The 18,777-nt window shown below is 45.4% G+C and overlaps 1 protein-coding gene across 1 annotated transcript in view; it reads left to right on the top strand.

Moving 5' to 3' along the window:
• Window positions 1-11,044: 11,044 nt before the first annotated feature.
• Window positions 11,045-18,777, top strand: part of LOC119405297 (receptor-type tyrosine-protein phosphatase kappa) — a 227,174-nt gene continuing 219,441 nt past the window's right edge. The window contains exon 1 of the mRNA XM_049419250.1: window positions 11,045-11,655. Coding sequence (XP_049275207.1) covers window positions 11,607-11,655 — 49 coding nt within the window. The 5' untranslated portion in view covers window positions 11,045-11,606. The remainder of the gene's footprint in view (window positions 11,656-18,777) is intronic.

Below are 18,777 nucleotides of genomic sequence, written 5' to 3'. Positions count from 1 at the left end.
AGCTTGAGACCCGACATCGGGGCTCTTGATAGCGGATAGCCACTTGTCTTCATTGGATTGGTCCGTGCCCCGCAACGAGGGGCAACGCCAGAGCACTGTGGTCTAGGCTAGCGAATTCGTGGCAGTGCCCGCAGGAGCTATTGGGATAAATGTCGGGATAAATGTTATGTAATAAAGACGGGCTGGGATACGAACCTGTTTGGAGTAACCTGAGAGTCAATGCCTCACTCTATTTAATTTATTGCTAGGTAGGGGAAAGTCTCTACTGCCGAGATAGAAGTACTGCGTTATTTCGTTGTAAGTGGTCGGATGATCTCTGTTCTCCACAACTGCGGGTCGGCGAGGAAGTTCTCCCTGGTGACGAAAAGCGAGACCTCGCACCTTGGAGTGGGCCAGCTCGTTCAGGTTTGTGGAGCCGCCCTTGATGAATCCCATGTGAGCGGGGAACCACGTGAGTGTGTGTGTGGTGATGCTTTTGCCCTCCACTATGCGACAGGCTTCCTTACACACTGCGCCAACGCTGAGGGCGCGGATGGCTGCCCTGGAGCCGCTGAATATATGTTCAAGTTTATCATCCAGAAGGGCCAAGGCGATGGCCACTTGCTCGGCCGCACAACGACGACGAGCATTGTACTGAAGCGGCGTTAACGGTCGAACCCCTGTGGTTGATCGACACTGCTGCAAAACTATTGCTGTTTGTAGTCATCGAAACACCTTTGAGTGGCTATAACCCCAATTTAGTATTAGTGATTGTCGCTGGCACTTCCTCTCTAATGTACTTCGCGCTTTGAATGTTAGCTAACTACGTTTTGAGAAAACTATTTTTGAAACGCTGATAAGCACGTGGCAGCGGGCAAGGATTTTTGGACACGGCAGACCGCATTTAGATTTTGATAAATGGCAACTCTGTCGTCTATTTCAAATTCTGTGCACCCTAGAGCACCCCAGGTCGCTCATTAAGAGGGGAAGCAGTTTTGGTATCGCAAATAATGGCAAAAAAATTTTTTAATGTCCCATGTTCACTTTCTGTGGCCCTTTTTCTATCTGATTGCAAGGTATCTTCACTGAAAACCATTTAGAAGTTCTTTCAAAAATTTGTTGCACCTGCCGAGGTGGCGAAAATTATTGCGGAAATCTCAAATAGATATTATAGTGCCGCAGCGGCGCAACTGGGCGCCGCCATTTTGGGCTCGTTGGAAAGACCATTTCTCCGTGTTCCAATTGCCCGCTTCAGCTAGCTCCTCCATTCAGAAACAAGCGCACAAAGAGCAAATGTTTGAAGGTCGTTAGGAGGTCTCCGATTGGCCGAGTTCAGCCATCTTGCTCAAGCGGACCTCGCCACTGGTACGATGCTCGCTCCAAGGGGAGCGTCGTCGGTTGCTTGCGCGTCGCGAGGTCTAAGGGGGCGAATGTTCATCGCAACGACCCCACCCCTACTAAGTCAAGGTTTGGGGCACATTTTGCGCCCACCACCCCCTCCCGTGCGCACGCCTATGGCGAGGTCACAGCTGTTGGCGCTGCTTACAGTTACGTGTTTGCACTGGTTCTGTGTTCACGGGTCGACGATAATATAGAATATAATTGGCAGCTGCGACCGGAAGCTCAATCATCAAATGACGATAGCGCGACGCGCTCGTCGCGAACATCGCAGCCACGCGTCTGACTGAGTCGTGGGACCCGCGGTTATAGGTTCTGCTTATCAGTACTTCGGACATCGTGACGAAGACCATCGTGGGACGACTCTATGAACTCGCGATCGAACATGCCGTACCTTGAAACATCGGTCACCGTGGCGACGCACATCGCGACTGAACTTACTGCTCGGAGTCGCGGTTAGGCTTAACCCCATGGCCAAGCTCGTGTGGCAGCGGCTGCTCGGAGAAGCGGCTAACAATATCGCGCGTCGGCGCCCCAAAGTGCGGGACCAAACACATTGCGCGGTCGATTTCTCGTCGCCACGGCTAGGTATAATGGGTATCATCACCAATGCCACCACCGAGCATATCGCAGGGAAATGAAGCACTGGTGATGCAATTTAGACGAGCTTGGAGCCGTGCTTGGTATCGCCGCAAGCTTTGAAGAATGTTCTTAAATGATGAAAGCATCGCAGACTACCGTTTCCGCGACCGGGGAAATGATGAAGCGTATCACAGGCGAGGGTGACATATTAGGCTTGTGTGAAACAGGGGAGCGAAATTATATCTACCCAACTCGCGTCAGTGAATAAACTGCTCAGAAATTCATGTACCAGTAATGTCTTGGCCATAACTATCTGTTATTTAGGAATAAGGCATAGGCTGTCATGGTGGGAGCTACACTTTTAGTATTCTATAAAAATGATTCAATGGTCAATTGTGATCAAGACTATTATTTAGGCTAGTGATAACATGAACACAAGAAAGCTGGAAAATTATCGCAGTATATGGCCTAATCAGATTACACTGTATTGTTTTCTCTCATGTCTATTACACCACATCATACAAAGAACTTCGTTTAAAATCTATGCAAATTGTTCTTTGTAGACCGGAAAGAGGAATAAGAAAAAGGAAAGGGAACAGGGGCACACCATATGAGAGGCCACATGTCTAAGAGGTCCAAGGTCATAAAACACAGCAAAGATCACAATGGTTTTTGTGTTTTAGCAAAGCAAGGCATATCAAACTAAATTCAGAGCACTCAAGAAGTTGTGCACAGAAAGGGGTACCAAATACTACAACCCATGGGCCTCTTAATAAACCAATATAAAAAGGCACAACTTTGAAAGCCATTGTGTCAAAACGATTTTTTTTTCGCTTCCTGCTTCACTTGTGCCGCTGATTTCTCCGTGACCGCTAAGTCTATTTCTGTTCTGTTTCTTTTTTGTTCTATATTGCTTGTGTATAGTCCAGGGCGTGACACTCTTGATTTTCCAGTATGACTTTTTCGTAATTAGCTAATTGACCAGTTGCTCACAGCCTTGATGTCCGTTCCACGGTCACTTAACAAAAAACGAGAACTCGAAAACTTGTGCTGAAAAAAAAAATCTGTGAATGCCACGCCCACAATTATACACCTCAGAATACACAGTGCTTTGAACGACTTTCTTTTCATATTTTTATGCGACTCACACACAGAACAAAACCAGAAGGAGAAATATATTCCACATGAAAATGTTATAAAGATATGGTCATGAAATTTGCAAAGTAACATGACAGAAACATTTCCAATAGGTGTGCTAGTTTTCATCGACATCGGTGAAGAAATGAGAAAGGTGACACCAAAAGCCAAGTCCCCCTTAAAGGGGTACTGACACAAAATTTCGCGGCCGAGATAGCCTGCTGGATCGATTCCCGTGTACGTGCGTGTACCATCTGCAAAATATCGACAGCGAATAAAGCTTGGAAGGTATTTTATATGAATTTTGAAGTTCGCGAGCGCGATCCAGCATTATAGGCCGTACCTAGTGCATTGACACCCTCAGAGGTGACCCGAGGTGACCCCCCTACTTCCCCTACGTAACCGTTGTAGCCGGTACAAGTTATAATGACGTCATAGCCGCCATTTCTGTTTTGACGCGCTTCCCGACGAATCGCTCCTCGCCAGCGGGTCAAACCTGAAGTGATTCGCCACGTCGAAAGTTCCTTCCATCCCCGCCGCAAGAAAATCGACGCCATCAGACGACGATGAGCCCGACGACGACAGACCGCGCGAATATGCGTCACTGTTCTGTGTGCTCACGTGACCGAGCGTTTCACTCGCTAGGTGGTGATAGTTGCACCCGGCGGCTTGTCGTTTTTGGAGCTCTGTGAAACCGAAACTGAGGCTGCGTCGGTAATGAGGAGCTTGTAATTAATTACCTGTCGCGCGCTGCAGCAAACGATGTGCCGTGTTATGAATAACAGGCCCCCAGCAACACGTACACTGGAGTAAAAAAACTCGGGGCGAAAATTTTTGTGTCAGGACTCTTTTAAGGCCTGCCTCGTAATCATATATCGGTCTTGGCACATTCAATTCTTTGTCTGATTTTTTTAACGTCGTAACGTTGGCTTTAAAAACAAAAAAAGCGATATAAACGGCCAAGTCCTACACAGGAAAGTGTTAAGGAAACAATAAGTTTGCCCAATTAACTGAATCAAGCGATCTATAGCTTGGGGTTGTCCAAGCGCGTGAACCTCAATAAATTACATTGAGTTCGGAGTTGACAGCAAACTCAAGCGACCACAAGGAGCCTCAGGGTTTCATTCAGTTTAGCTTGTTTTCCTGCAGGACCATTCAAATGAGGCAATACATAAGAAGTGGGATAAAAAAAAAAGAGCCTAGAAAAATAATGATTGTACTACGTATTCTACCGCGCAGTACCCTTGCGCAAAGCGCAGCTATGGATGTATTTCCATGTAGGAGAAATTCCTGTAGTTACACAACTTACCATGTCAGTTACGGCTTGCTGATGGCGCATCAGTCAAAGCAAGGAGAAAACTCAGTGTCTCTTATGCATTCAGATAAGACGACTCGAAGGCGAAAGTCATCTTCTTTTCTTCTCAGTCGTTGTATCGATGCACCCCCAACCCCTTCCAAGATATTTCTGCGCCTAACGTAGTTATCGACTGCCTCCAGGATCGGAAGCATTGCAAGCTTTCAGCAGGTCACCTGGTTTTGCACTGCCTCCGTGAACGGCCCACTTTTGACCAAGCGACTACGTCGTGTGATGACGTCCTCATGTGATGTCACGTTATGGGACGTCTTAACGATGCCATTATGACGTCATAATGACGGTACAAATTATTGCGATCCGTGACGTCATATCGTGCGTCATCACGTGATGACGATTTTTTGCCCCACTCTTGTTGACGCTGACGCCAAAGGTCAATTTCCGCGCTCGATGAGGCATCTGAGGCTTTCGCCTTTGAAAAGTCGTGCACGATGCAGCTAAACATTTATGTGACTGTGCAGGGACGTGAGCAGTTCACTACGTTCCATCGTGCGCACAAAAGACATCAGGTCAGATATTCATTTATCCTTGTTACTTGCAGCTCGGCTTCATCGAGTGCGTCACGCGCAGCTGCGTGGAATCAAACAAATAAACGCGCCTAAAAGCCAACCAACTTGTCGCATGCATGCATTTCAGAATTGCTGGGCAAGTTCCGTTCGCGGATCGCGTATCTCTCCGGCACGCTGGCCTTGACTTCCGGCCGCAAGTAGCGTTCGGTCCGCCACCACTCGACGCGAACGAGACGAGGAACTAACGCTGCAAGCCTCCCTCGGTAACATCCCGGAAGCGTCGCCTATACATGACTCACTTTGTAGCCGCTTCTTCTGTTCAAGTCTCCTGCGCCTAAAATACCCGCCATTATAGCGTAGCCACTAGGGTGTCTCGTTGCTAAGTTCGATGGTGCGGATTCTGTTTCAGGTGACGAAATCGATCCGAGAGTTCCCCGGACTCGGCGTGCCTCGTAACCATGTCATAGTGCAAGCACCAAGATAACATTATATTAAATTATGTATCTTATCCAAGTACTTTTCCCGAGATCTAGCGGTGCTTGGGAAGTTGAGCATATTCTACTTTGGAGACAAGTTCTTTCTTCTCCGTATGCCCGGCAATCTAAGCGAAATACGTCCTCTCCTTCTCAGCAACGTCAGATTTTAAAATTTCTGTTCAGATTCCTCGAGGACATTAACCGAATTGATAAACTCTAACGTAACATGCTTCACAACCACTACGTTGTGACATGCAAACACCACGGTGGTAATATTTTTTGCTTTCCTGCCCTCCTCCTCCTAAGGCCTTTCTGTCCTCACCCCCCTCCCCTATACTGAGTAGCACGTAGGCGCCTTTACATGCGCCGGTAGGATTCTTTGTTTTTCATTAAAGAGCTTTCTCTCTCTTTTTCGATGTATCTTATATGATGTAAAGCAAAGTCTCAAACACGTGGTCAGGTGGGTCGCGTGCGGCCCGGCCGGCACCACATAACCGTCTTCGTCCCATATCTTTTTTTTCTTGATAGGTATATTCATGAGGTATACACAGACGTCACTAGTCTCAAGAACCTATTTCATGAGACACACCATGCGGTCACCGTGTGTTAAACAAAACCGTGGAATAAAAACCCTATATTTCGGAATCGGCGTCCAGATTTCAGCCAATCTCGAGAACGGTACCGGTATGTTTCTCGAATCCTCGTGCCGAAACGCCTTCAAGAGAGACCATATATGGGATATGGGAAAAGCCTTCTTTCAAATGAAAACGTTAGCTGATAATTTGTTCAATCATCCCTCCCGTCCCCGCGCTCTAACCTTCCTCACTGTACCGGTACTTGCAGCATTTCGTTACTGCGGCCCGCTAGCTGAGCCGAGTTCAAGACCCCTGATGTGGAATAATATAATAATAGTACGTATAAATAATTTTCGTATGTTATATAGTAAATTATATAATATTATATTCTTTTGTATAAAATAGAAAGTCACGTGGTAACAATAGTGAAATAAATAAGTGAATAGTTATGCAGTTTTTTTTGTTCATGTCGTGGCTTCCAGTAATTCCATGGTCTGTCAGAAGTAGCAGCCGGTGCTATACAAAGGAGCCAGGGTCTTCTGAGTCCTAAACAAACTATTACAAATGTTTATAAATTAAGTCATGAACACTTTCTTACGTCACAATTTGGCTAGCCGCTGGGGTGGCGCAGTGGTTACGCTGCTCGTCTGCTGATTCGAAGAACGCGGGTTCGATATCGGCGGCGATGGTCGCGTTTCGGTGGAGGCGAAATCCTATAGAAGCCTGTGCACTGTGACATATCTGCGCAAGTTAAAGACTCCTATGTGTTCGAAACTACCTGGAGCCCTCCGCTACGGCGTCTCTCATATTCCGGTCGTGGTTTCGGAACGCAAGATCCCAGGAGTTATTAGAGAGTTTGAGATTTGGGGACCCAAGACGCTGGGTCCCCAAGCTGCGTTGGGCAGGCTGCTCTTGCGTTCGGGGGAGCAGCAGAGTTTGAGAATTGGGTCAAACGCAAGCTGGGTTGGGTCAAATGCACGGGGCGCCATACGTGGCCAAACTAAAATTATTCGAGACGCGTGCCATACTGCGTCGTGGCCTGCGCTGCGTCTGCATCGTGTCGCTCTCTACCCAGGACGCCATGGGGACCCACGCTAGTTTTCGACTTCTGGGCCTTGGGTCAACGCGAGCGCAAGAGCCCAAGAGTGGCTTGGGTTCCGCGCATGCGCCCTGGCGCCTCGCAAACTTCTTGGGTCCCCAAGCTCCTTGGGGCCCCAATTCTCAAACTCTCTATTAAACTACATGACTGAAGAAGCTGCGACCGCTGATATGTCTCAGATCTTCGTACACACGAGTGCATAGCGGCTTCCTCTGTTTTCGACTAAACAATCACTGATGAACCGCAATAGTCAACCGTAACATAAAGATTGATAAAGGGGGCAACGCATGTCTAGCTTGTAATTTGGTTGCCAAAAGAACTTCGTGAAAAATTTCCCGAGTAGTATTGCTGCATTCTCAATGATGACCTAAAATATGCCTTAAGTGTACCGGTTGTCGCAGCTTAGGGGCTCACATTTAGCGCTGCTTAGATAGAGGACGCGGTTTCTAACATAGCGGCGGCATTTCGATGTGGACGAAATGGTGGAGGCGCCTGTTCAATAATCCTGAGGGGTTAAAGGGCCCCTAACCCACTCTGAGATGAAAGGTGAGAGAGTAGTTTCTTTCTCGCCTTCACTACCCTTCCGAACAGGCGCTATCTGCTCCTTGCCTCTTGTTTCTTGACAAAACGCTTCGAAAATGTCAGCGCTAAACGGCAAGTCTACCGCGATTTCGCGATTTTTGGCTACACGTTGTTATCTCGGCTTCCGCAGTCCAAAACGCACAAAAAGAAACGAAATAAGTTGATCGTGCTCAATAGTAGTGTGAGGCGAGGCAGGATTCGCTTGCGACTACATGGAAAAGTGTGGTAGGAGTCAATTCACAACTGATATCCCTGGCATGTAGAACAATCGAGAGCTTATTTCCTCATGACGTCGGATAACAGGCTGCTGGTGCCACTAATTGTGCTGAAAAGGCAGGAAACATCGGGAGAGAATAACGCACTCGCTTTTTCTATTTTCAGGGGCTGTTTAGGAGCCCTTTAAATTTTTTTCAAGATATAGACCCCCCCTCCCCTAACGTGACCACCATGGCATCGCTCAGAATCATATCGTGGATCGGCGCGTAAAACCCAAAGGAATAACTCTAACAAAAACAAAATGGTTTTTACATCAAATATGATCAGATGACTAGGAGATCCCGGATTATCATGTGACGTTGTGAGTTTGCTATAATCTTTGATATATGTTTAGGGCAAGATGCTCTTTTGTATGAAACAGCTACTGAAATGGACGCACGTACCAAGGTTATGGGGTGAGCATACGTCAATACACCTACACTTGTGCAACGAGTACTTTTTTTTTATAACTGTGACGGACCGGCTCACCATAGGAAGGAACATTAAACAGCGTTCCGCAATTACTAATCTGGCGTATATGAGGAAGCGACAGAAAGAGTGAAATTAATCATAAGAGGAAGCGACAGAAAGAGCGAAATTAATCATAAAGAGGTTTACAACAATGTAGCGCATAAGCTTGTAATGCCCATAGACGACAGTAGCATTTTTGAGAGCATGGATCACAGGGCCGAAAATACAAACGGCACATATTGCCACCATTGAGAACAGGATTGAGGCGTTTTCGCTGACGAAACTTTAGCGGGAAATCATGTGCGTCTCGAGAAACTAGTCGATCAAACGTGAACGAAGACAAGCGAGCCGAATGAATCACAAAAGCGGGCGAAAAAACAAAACAAAAAACAATGAAAGCTATACATAAAAAAATACATTAGCCCTCTTCGACACGCATTATAATCCACTCTCTATAAATGCGTGAAATTACATACTTTGATTCCAGGGTGCTGGAGACCAAATTTAAAGGAAATGGAAGCGTTAGAATAAATTAGTTTATTTTACGCGAATTAACTGGTAATTATACAGTAAATAATGACCTAATCACTGTACTAACAGTCATGCTACATTTCTTCAGAAACCGAATTCAACGACCACTAAAATTACTTGTGATATTTGTTTCCTGGCAGCGAGCATGCCTAAAAATGTAAAAAAACTTTTTTTTTTTAATTCCTGCCGAAACACCCCACGTCCAACGTCTAGTTAAATGTGGTACTGCCTTCGCCAAAGCGATTGAGCGTAGCAAAATATTTCGACCAGAAGCGATATAAAGGAACTTTAGGCAATCAGAATGCTGAATATACCATTAGCTCTGTGTTTCTGGCATTTTACTTGCCAATAGTGCTTAGGAATGGCAAACGTAAGTCGCATCTCCAAATGAGGACGCCGCGTCGCAAAGGGTTAAATTTTAAGCCCAGGGGCGGAATTGTAACGTCGTCTGTTCAAATATATGTCACAGACAGAATTAACTTCACTATAGAACTTTTGAATCAGTTTACATAATGTTTCCTGCATGTTACAGACTTCCAAAAGAACGTCGAGCGGAGTCACTGCTCTAATCGTAGCTGGGGATATCTACAGCGTGTCTTTCGTCACAGCACTGCCGCCCCGGCTTCCGCGCACGCGCAGAGCTCTCGGATTGTATCCGTGGTGCGTCACAATGTAACTATTGCTGACTAGCAGGGCTCTGGGCCAAATGAGGAGCGCATGCGCGCACGTGGCCTTGCCGCCGCCGTTGCCAAATCCGGCGTAAAACCGCGTTCGCCGGCAGTGTCTATCCTGGTCTATCCCAAGTAACGCATAGCTCGGCCGCGCGAGCGTCGCGTGTTCCCTATAGCGCAAGTAAAATTCTAACTGCTCCGGAATACGCAGCGCGCATTCAAACCGAAAGTCATGTCTACTTCGTCTGTGCCGACGCACATGCCGTAATGAATCCGCATATACAAGCCGATTTGAACGTTGCTGTCCTAAAGGCATCGAACCTTCAAACTATTTTGGACTTTTATATTCGTAACGCGGTAGAATGATTCTCGTAACTTTCTTTTCCAGCTGTTGTAATGACTTTTAAAGAGCGTAATAGACAGAGAGAGAAAGAGAGATAAAAAGACGGAAAGGCAAAGAGGTCAACCAGATAAAAAAACATCCGGTTTGCTACCCTACACCAGGGGGAGGGAAGAAGGAAAGAAAATATGGAGAGAGAGGAGATAAGAGCCGGCGAGCGAAAACAAAGAAGGAGCATAATAATGCTGACCAATAACACCAATCTAGACAGACATGGAACAAAATAAAATTTTAAATTGTTCGCACATGGTCTGCGACACTGCGGAATACACCTAGGATAGAAATTCTGTGATTCCCTATTTCGTGCAAACGAGAAGTCTGACACTTTATTCCAGAAACAAATGATATGCCTCCCGGAAATAAAATAGCGCAACAGACGGAGTACTCGAAAAAGGGACCAACACGTACCAACGCACCCAAGCATCCACTTTAGCTGATATGCCTCGGCGCTTTCTTACGCAGCTTTTTCGTGTAAAAAAACATAGTGGGTATAAGGGACGTCCAGCGAAAACAAACTTATGTGCCAGGGGGGTCGGAAAATGTTGATAGCCGCTCGCTTTAACATTCCCCGTACGTTAATGCAGAGGTTGCCCTAAGCGAAACAAAAGTTCACTGTAGAGGCGCGTACTCGCACTAACCATCTGGTAACCCCATCCCTGTTTTGACTGTCCGCGCGAGCGGCACTCGCGTTGCCTCCCCGCTACACAAAACAGAATCCAGGAAGCGCGACGATTCTACCATATACATCTCGCGTGCACCCATACAGCGCGGGCCCGCAGGACGTTGGGGCAACAAGTGGCAGCGGCGTTTTTGGTGACGTCATTTCCGCTCCGGAGACAGGCAGGGCCGCCGAGCTATCTATCTCTCCGGGAAACCGCGGGCCCACGAGCTGATGCCGGCCGCGGCACACAGCCACACAGGCATCGCGACTCCGCGTAAAAGTAGCCTGCCCGCTCGTACAGCCGGGCGTGTCCCACCGACACGCCGCCCAGAGGACTCCGCGCGGGACCCCGTTCCCTTCCCCTTCTCTTGAGTCGGCCGCGTGTACGCGCTCGAGCCGCGAAGGGTCAACCCCGAGCACGCTGACGAAGAGCTCACGAACCCGCGCCGACGGCTCTCACCCGCCGCCCCCGCTCCCGAAGCAGTTAGGGCAATTATAGTTCATCGCGGACCTCTTCTTGCTCAGTGACGACCAACACCCCGGGCGAGAGTGGGTGCGACGCCGGTTTGTGTGTGTATCTGTCTGTACGTCTTCCGACGGCGCCAGTGCGAGGCGCCCACTGGAGCAAGTGATACCACCAGACACTCGGCCATTGTCTCCGACGTCTTGTGGCGGGAAAATCCGCAAGGACCCGCTTCCTGAAGGGTGCAACCCCCTTCCTTCCCAGGACAGCGCCAAGAAGTTCCTCGCAGTTTCTATCTGCTGTCGTGTGGTGCGTGTGTTGTGGATGTGGGCCGTGCGGACCCCGTTCCTTTCCTGGCCACTTTTCTTCTGCTGAGCACGCTGAGTGACAGAAAGGCAAGGCCGGTAGTGAGCAGGATTAGGATGTGCCTCATGCATCAATCGTGATGTTCTCGCCAGGCGTTGTCCTACTATTCTTGGGTGCCTACGTTGTAGGTGAGTTGAGCTCCACCGTCAGTATTTCGCACTACTTGTTGGTGGGCGTAAATGTTTTTTTTTAAGTGACAAGCATAAATGATGAGTTCCGTAAAATGATGTAGTTATATCGCGTGATCACAGGAAGAGGACCCCCTCAAAGGGCGCCGACAGAACGATGATTTCCTCACTACTATTTCATGGACGTTCAGTTTTATTGCATGAAGAGTTTCAATGATTAGCTGGCCAAAATAGATGTCATACTCTCATGTCATATATGGCAAGATGGCTTTAAAGGTGTCACAAACGACGGTGATGATAGCGGGGGTATTGTGAATGCAGAGGAAGTGCTTTGCGGTAATAGTGATTCTGGGAAAATGTGCGTCACTGAGCCCAAATGATGACTAAACATTGACGGCATAAAGGAGGCTAGATGCATAACGCGTAATTTGTAGTCTTCATGATCTTTAAATTACCGGCGCGATGTTGAATTCTAAACTGGGCTCAATAGTGCGTACACGCACACAAGCACTTATGAACAAGAACGCGCGAACGTTTCTTTTTGTCAAACAGATTAGAACCTCCAATCCTTCCATAACCCCCTATCATACTACTGTTACTGAAGCGACATGCAAAATCCTTGCCATATTTACTTGTTTGCTTGGTAATATGGAAGTTTCATTCCTACACCCCAATACCCGCGTATGCGTAATATTCGCACGGCTACATACTTAGAAGTAGAATGAATAATTGATATCTTTCAGATCCTCATTATATAATAATTCACTTGGTCTATAACATAGCATACGTGATCAAACTAAAGGACAGCGATGTGGTCTGAGAGGTACGTTATCATAAGATATTTATTAAGGTATACCACGAAATTGACCTCCATGTTAGAAAATGGCAATGCGGCAATACGGTTCAAGCAACAAAGGCCGAAGGTTGATATTTTTCTTGAGGGTGTAAAGACGATATATCGCTGTTTAAAATAATTCACGCGCAAAGCGCGTTGCCGGTGGTACATTAAATAATGAAATGAGCAGCGTAAATAAAAAAGCGTAGAACGCATTAAAAGGCAGCAGAAATTCCGCTCAGCGAAGTCTGTTGGGAAATTGCGGGTCATAAAACGCAAGACCCGTGCACATCGGCATTAGAGAGATGTTGGTTCAACAGACCATTTAAAGAAATCGCTAGTGACCATTACGTAAGCCGACTACTTGAATGCAGACCTAGAACTTGCTACAGGCTTTGCTTTTCAAATAGTTATATTGCTTAAGCAATGACATGGACACGGCGGACTGATTTGGCGTCGTTGTAGTGTTCCGTGCTATACATCTATGCTATTTGCGTAAGCTAGTAGCATAGATGTAAGCTAATAGCATAGACGTTATTAGACGCATTATACGAACGCTAGTGTTACTCCGACGAGATTTTATCCTCTTGAGTTGGATATTGCTTCTAAGTTAGGACAATTGCAGCTCCCAAGGAGCAGTAGAAAGATTAATCATCCACAGCGCATGCCCTTTTATCACAAATCTTGAACAACCAAAAAATTCGAAACTATGGATGTGCTTACAATCAGGAAAGATTCAGTTTTACTGGCGCCGGAGTTGGTGATATTACAGGTTCCAAATGGCGTGGCAAAATTAAGGATGCTGGAAAGCATAATGCGTAAGCATTCTTGGGATACTTTCCTAGCAAATCTGTGCGCAGCGCAACGCCACGCTTTTCCCCGCAGGGAACCATACGTGTAAAATGCATTGGAAGATTATAGTGGCGTATAGTGAGCAACGAGTCCAACCCACGACTCACAATGTCTGCTGTGGCCTTAGCCCTCGGTTTGGGTCACCAAAATTTCAACAAGGACGGTCTCCAAACTTCTCCTTTCTTTTTGCCACCTGCGAACAAAAAACAAATCGTTAATTACGGTAATTTCATTATTCACGCACGTAACTGCACTAATTTACCTTCAATGTGACGCTGCCACACCTCAAGATGTGAATGCCAAGAACATGCTCAACATTATTTGTATATGCGTAAATTTAAAATTAAAGGATCACGTATAGAAAAAGAAAAAAGAACCGTTAAAGTACTAGCTAAACTGCCTCCACAAGTGCGGTGGTTGCTGGCACTGGCGTCTGGACTGAGTAGTAAAGCGGCAAAACGTCCCTGAATATCTTTCCCGCTACTAACACACTTGCTTAGGAGCACAATCGCTTTGTCATAGCAAATGTCTGTAGCCCTGCGTTGTTGGAGCTTATAGGTTAGTGCGTATAATTGGTCTGTCTCACACCAAGAAAGTTCAGCACTGCTTGTTTAGTAAGAAAGTATACTTTGAGTAGATATCTGTACTGTGCTATCTTGAGAATCGCCCGCATTTGCGGAAACCTTTATCGAAAGGCATTTATCGGACCGCCGCTCCGCGACCCGATAAAGGTATGTCCACATTCACGCGACTCGATATCGCCTGGAGGACAACATTCCCGCCGCCTACCCGCTGAATTATTTCACCGTGAACGCATTCGCTCCACCAGCTGGGCACGCGTCATTTAGTTATGTCGTGCCAAAGCGATCCGCGCAGTTTATCCCACACGTTTTTCTCCCTCCCCCCATATCTGTTTCATCGGGAGTTCCGTGGCGAAATGCAACACAATAAGCGGTATATATAACACAAGAGTAACCTATGTTGCCAAATCGCTGCCATTTCTTGTTTCTATAGGGTGATTCTCTTAGAACTGTCCTATTTCATTGGGCTGTAGTTTTGTTAAAAAGTGTTCGATTTTAAAGCGGTTTGCGAGAGAACATTCCGGAAGAATGAAAATTAAATGGCCCGCACCGTTTTTTTGATGTACAATGCTGAAAAAAAACTAAATAAGTAATAACAAAACACCGAAATGCTATACAAGCAGGGAGAGCTCGCGCCTATAAAACTTTGTAAAAACTCTGATTTCCGTGCGGCATACTAACCGTGTGTAGTAAAAGTTTGGAAATGTTAGAAAGACCATGAAAGTTTATAATCGCTTGCTCAACAGCAATTGTTGAAATTGACGGCCCTCCTGGCGCAGAAATAACCGAACTCGCCGCTCCATCTTGCAACCATGGTACATGCGGTATTCAATCCGGCGCGTTTGAGTTGTGCTCATGATATTGATAGAAACTGAGCTGGAATTTTATGACACCAAGAGCAATATACATTATTTCGCGAGTAGAGTAATATTTATGAGAACGCATATAAACGAAAAGCCACGGACCTTCCCACAAAAAAGCCTTCAGACCTCTCTCTACGTCATTACCAGAATATACATTAGTCGAAAAAAAATTGGTGACGGCCAAGTTTTTTTCTTCGCACTTGGCCCAGTAACCATGGCATCATTAAGCGCAGTAACACAGGAACGATTTCTTACAACGCCGCTAGCACATAAAAGCTACGCATTCACCAAAATAAGTACACGGAAACATTGGATATATATTCAAATGGAAGCTTATTATCTGCCAAGTTATTAAAAATATTCCTAAACACGAAGTAGGTACTAGTGCATGTAACATCCAAATTAAATATTTCTTGTGCGCTCACCTGGTAATTTTCCAGGAACTTAGAACCTTGAAACAAGAGGAAAACTGTCGTATCCTTTGGGTCCTTCGAACATTCTGCGCGGTCTCTTGCGCTATCCAAGAAGATTGTCGACGAATGTGCACGTTAATACTCCCGCGACAACTGATGCGATAATGCATGCAATGTATCGTCCCAGACAGGTCTGGTGCTATTTGACTGTTTCTTACAGAAAAACTTCAGCGCGCGTGGAGAGCACATCGCCAACTCTATCTAATCCTTTCAGACGCTTTGTACACAATTGTGTACAACACTTGTGTACAACACTTGTTTTTTCCAGTTATGTGGACTAGTAGCTAAGGAAGAGCAAAATGCATGGGTGTTCGGATGAGTTGAACCTTCTGTGTAATAAATGGGTCTTCATTTAGCTGCATTTCGTAGTGTAATTTTGTATATTATCGCTTTTCTGAAGGCGCTACCATGCTCGACGAGTCGTTAGACGTACCGCTTTCCGCGAGCAACGTAAAAAGTATAATTTTTCTTTTCTCTGAATGAACATAACCGAAAACGAATTTGCGCTACATTAATTGCGTGATATTTCATTCTATTTATGGTAAAACAGAACATGAATGACTGCGAAATGAATAGAGACCTAATTAAAATTTCATTGAAATTAATTAGTATAAAAGTATAACATAGTGTATTATGATATCTTTATTACAGTATGATTTTGAGTGCCTTGAAAGAATGATGTGTGAGCGTTCCGCATTTAGAGACCGTTTACTATAGTTGACGTCTCAAAGGGATAAACACGAGCGAGTACATCGGCTGTTCAACCAGGAGCTGAGTCATAGGAGCGTCCACAGAAACATCGCCGTTGCGACAGCAGACGCATTGTCATTGCATTGTCCCCGGCCATATAATGTGTGATGCAGTTCGTGTGAACGTGAACGCAAACAAAACGGTTACAATGCTATCTATTCTATACGTTTTTTCTATGAAAATATTAGGTGATGCATTCCTCATCATATTTTCTTCTTAATGAATATCAGCATTCGCGGCATTGGTTCCGATCTCGAAGCACTCATTTTAAAAAAAAAATCAGAAAATTTTCACCCTTTTTTTAGTGTTTTTCAGTGTTAGATTCTTAGCTACTTAGGCAATAACAAAGACAAATATTAGAATATGGATTAACAGTACCACGAAGCTAAGACCTATATATTTCCGTATATCTGTATACAGCAATATATAAGTACAAGAAAAATAACAGCTACAATTTGCGCATAGAGCGATACAAACAAGTACACCATTGATAGAGGTGTCTAAATAGGGATTTTGAAGACTGAGCAAAAAAGTAATCGATATTGCCAGGAGAGAATCTAATCGAATTTGGAATGCTTTTTTGAATATTTCGCTAATATTGAAAATACATTCCTACAATAACGTCAAACGTCATTCACATCCACGAATGTTATAGCGTTAGCAATAAAAGCAAAAGCGGCGCATGAAGAATGCCATGTAGCTTCATGGAATGCGCAGTACATTTCAAGGAGCGCGAATAATCGTTGTATACAGCCGATAAAGTGGGGATCCCCGAGTGACGCAAGCTGCAGGATAATGTGAGCTCCTGTATTATGTCTTCAATGTGGCCACATGGATAGAAGTTTTCACATTTCCCCCCAACTTTATGTAAATTTGGGTGCAGCTCACATGTTCAGGTAATACTAAGCCATAAGGAAAAAACGTTGTTTTTACATATAGCGGCTTTTCGATGTAAAGAATCATGGAAGGCTCTACTGAATTCGATGAAAGCCTTAAGTGCTTTTCCAGGAGCCCCTCGAGTGAAGCATGAATGGCGAATGCGGTGTTACAAAAGACCACGCGACCTATGTCACTGGTGACCTCATGTTCCGACATCACCGTGTGGCGTCACAGTGGCGTAACAGATCTTAGAATTTTATTTGGTATTTATAGCGTCGTCGTGACGTCACATGATGACGTCATCACCCGGCATCATCGCTTGGTCAAAGGTGGGCCGATCGCAGATGTAGGGCAGCACCACGTGAGTTGTAGAAAGCGTCAGGGGGGCAGGTACAAGGTGATCGATTAGAAACGTCAGGGTAACTCAATGAGTTTCTCGTACAATGCGCCTCGTTGTGTCTTGAAGGAAATGTGGTTCCCGATATCATGACTTAATGCATTACGAATTGTGCAGCAGGCTTCTGACTTCAAGTGTTACTGAGCGTAAGATGACGCCGAACTTTTGAAATTTTTCGAACAATCACTCAGTCATAATGTATACGATCGCCTAGTAAAAACCATACAAGACCAGATGAGTTCACATTGACGGGCTCGGGGTCATGTGTACTCATCAATTTCTATAGAGTACAGAGGCAGGAAGTTCAACGTGGTTGACATTTAGAGCGTTAAAATGTAGCGCCGCTCTCTATAAGGTGGCCGTGACCCTAATTGTTGCGAGCATACGCAAAGAAGCAGCAAGAGTTCTTGTTTCCTGTCACAGTTGTGCACAACTGAATGTGCGCCGTCGTACACCGTCGTCAAGCCAAGACGCGAATGAAACGGTGTATCCGAAAAAAAAAACCCGTAGGTTAATCCTGGAAATACTCCCATTGGCAACACTGCCGTTGTGAATTACATGAATCCGTGCAGAAGCACTCAGGAGCTGTTGATGTGGAGATATTTTCTATTGTTTTGCGAGAACGATTCATCTGTGCCTGAAGCATATTTCCAGCGGACACGTTGAACGCCGCGTAACCTTTCTACCAGGAAATGACCTTCCTGCGATAAGGTTTAACAGAGCTGCTAGCGCAACCTTGTCATATCCATTGCATTACTCAGACGAAAGGGCATTCCTCGCAAGCGGTATATCAGTGATGTTATAGTTTTGTTAGTAAATGTTTTCTAAACCTAGCGAATTTTCCAGGAATGATAAAATCATGCTAACACGCAGAAACCGTGTTTATCTCCAACTTCGAAAATGCGTTGTGAAGGCCCTTTTTAAATTATGGTGAGAATACCTTCAATTGAATTAAATTGAACTTTTGTGAATACCACACGTAAACTACATAAATCAACAACGAGGATGGTAGGATAAAAGCTGCATAATGGCAGCTTGACTAGTCCCAACTCCCCGTGACACACAAACAACAACATGACAAGAATGCTCGACACGTACGCTTGTACAGTCGTAGTAATGTGTTTTTAGGAACAAAACGAATGTTTTCCACACAGTTATGTTTCTTTAACGTTGAGGAAATTCAATAAGAAAGCGTTTGAAGGCCATAGTTCGTACGTGGGCGCGGAACTGGCCAATGTTCAGGATACCGGTTTGTGCGAGAAGATTGCTTGGTTTTCATGTTTGCTATGTCTCTCATATGAGTGGTTCCCATAAAGGGGCAGTAAAGTGAAACAAGCAATTAGTTTAGACTGCTAAATTATAAGTTATTATACTCTAACGTCATTAATTTTACCACCGCAGATTAATAATATATGATTCAATGAATCTCAAGAGTATCACTTTTAAATTTTCCCACCTAAATCTGCGATGCTGACGTCACAGATTTCAATGT

This window comes from Rhipicephalus sanguineus, chromosome 9 (assembly GCF_013339695.2).
Source record: "Rhipicephalus sanguineus isolate Rsan-2018 chromosome 9, BIME_Rsan_1.4, whole genome shotgun sequence".
NCBI lineage: Eukaryota > Metazoa > Arthropoda > Arachnida > Ixodida > Ixodidae > Rhipicephalus > Rhipicephalus sanguineus.
Note: the sequence above shows the minus strand (reverse complement) of the source record. Positions and strands in the feature narration are given on the sequence as shown.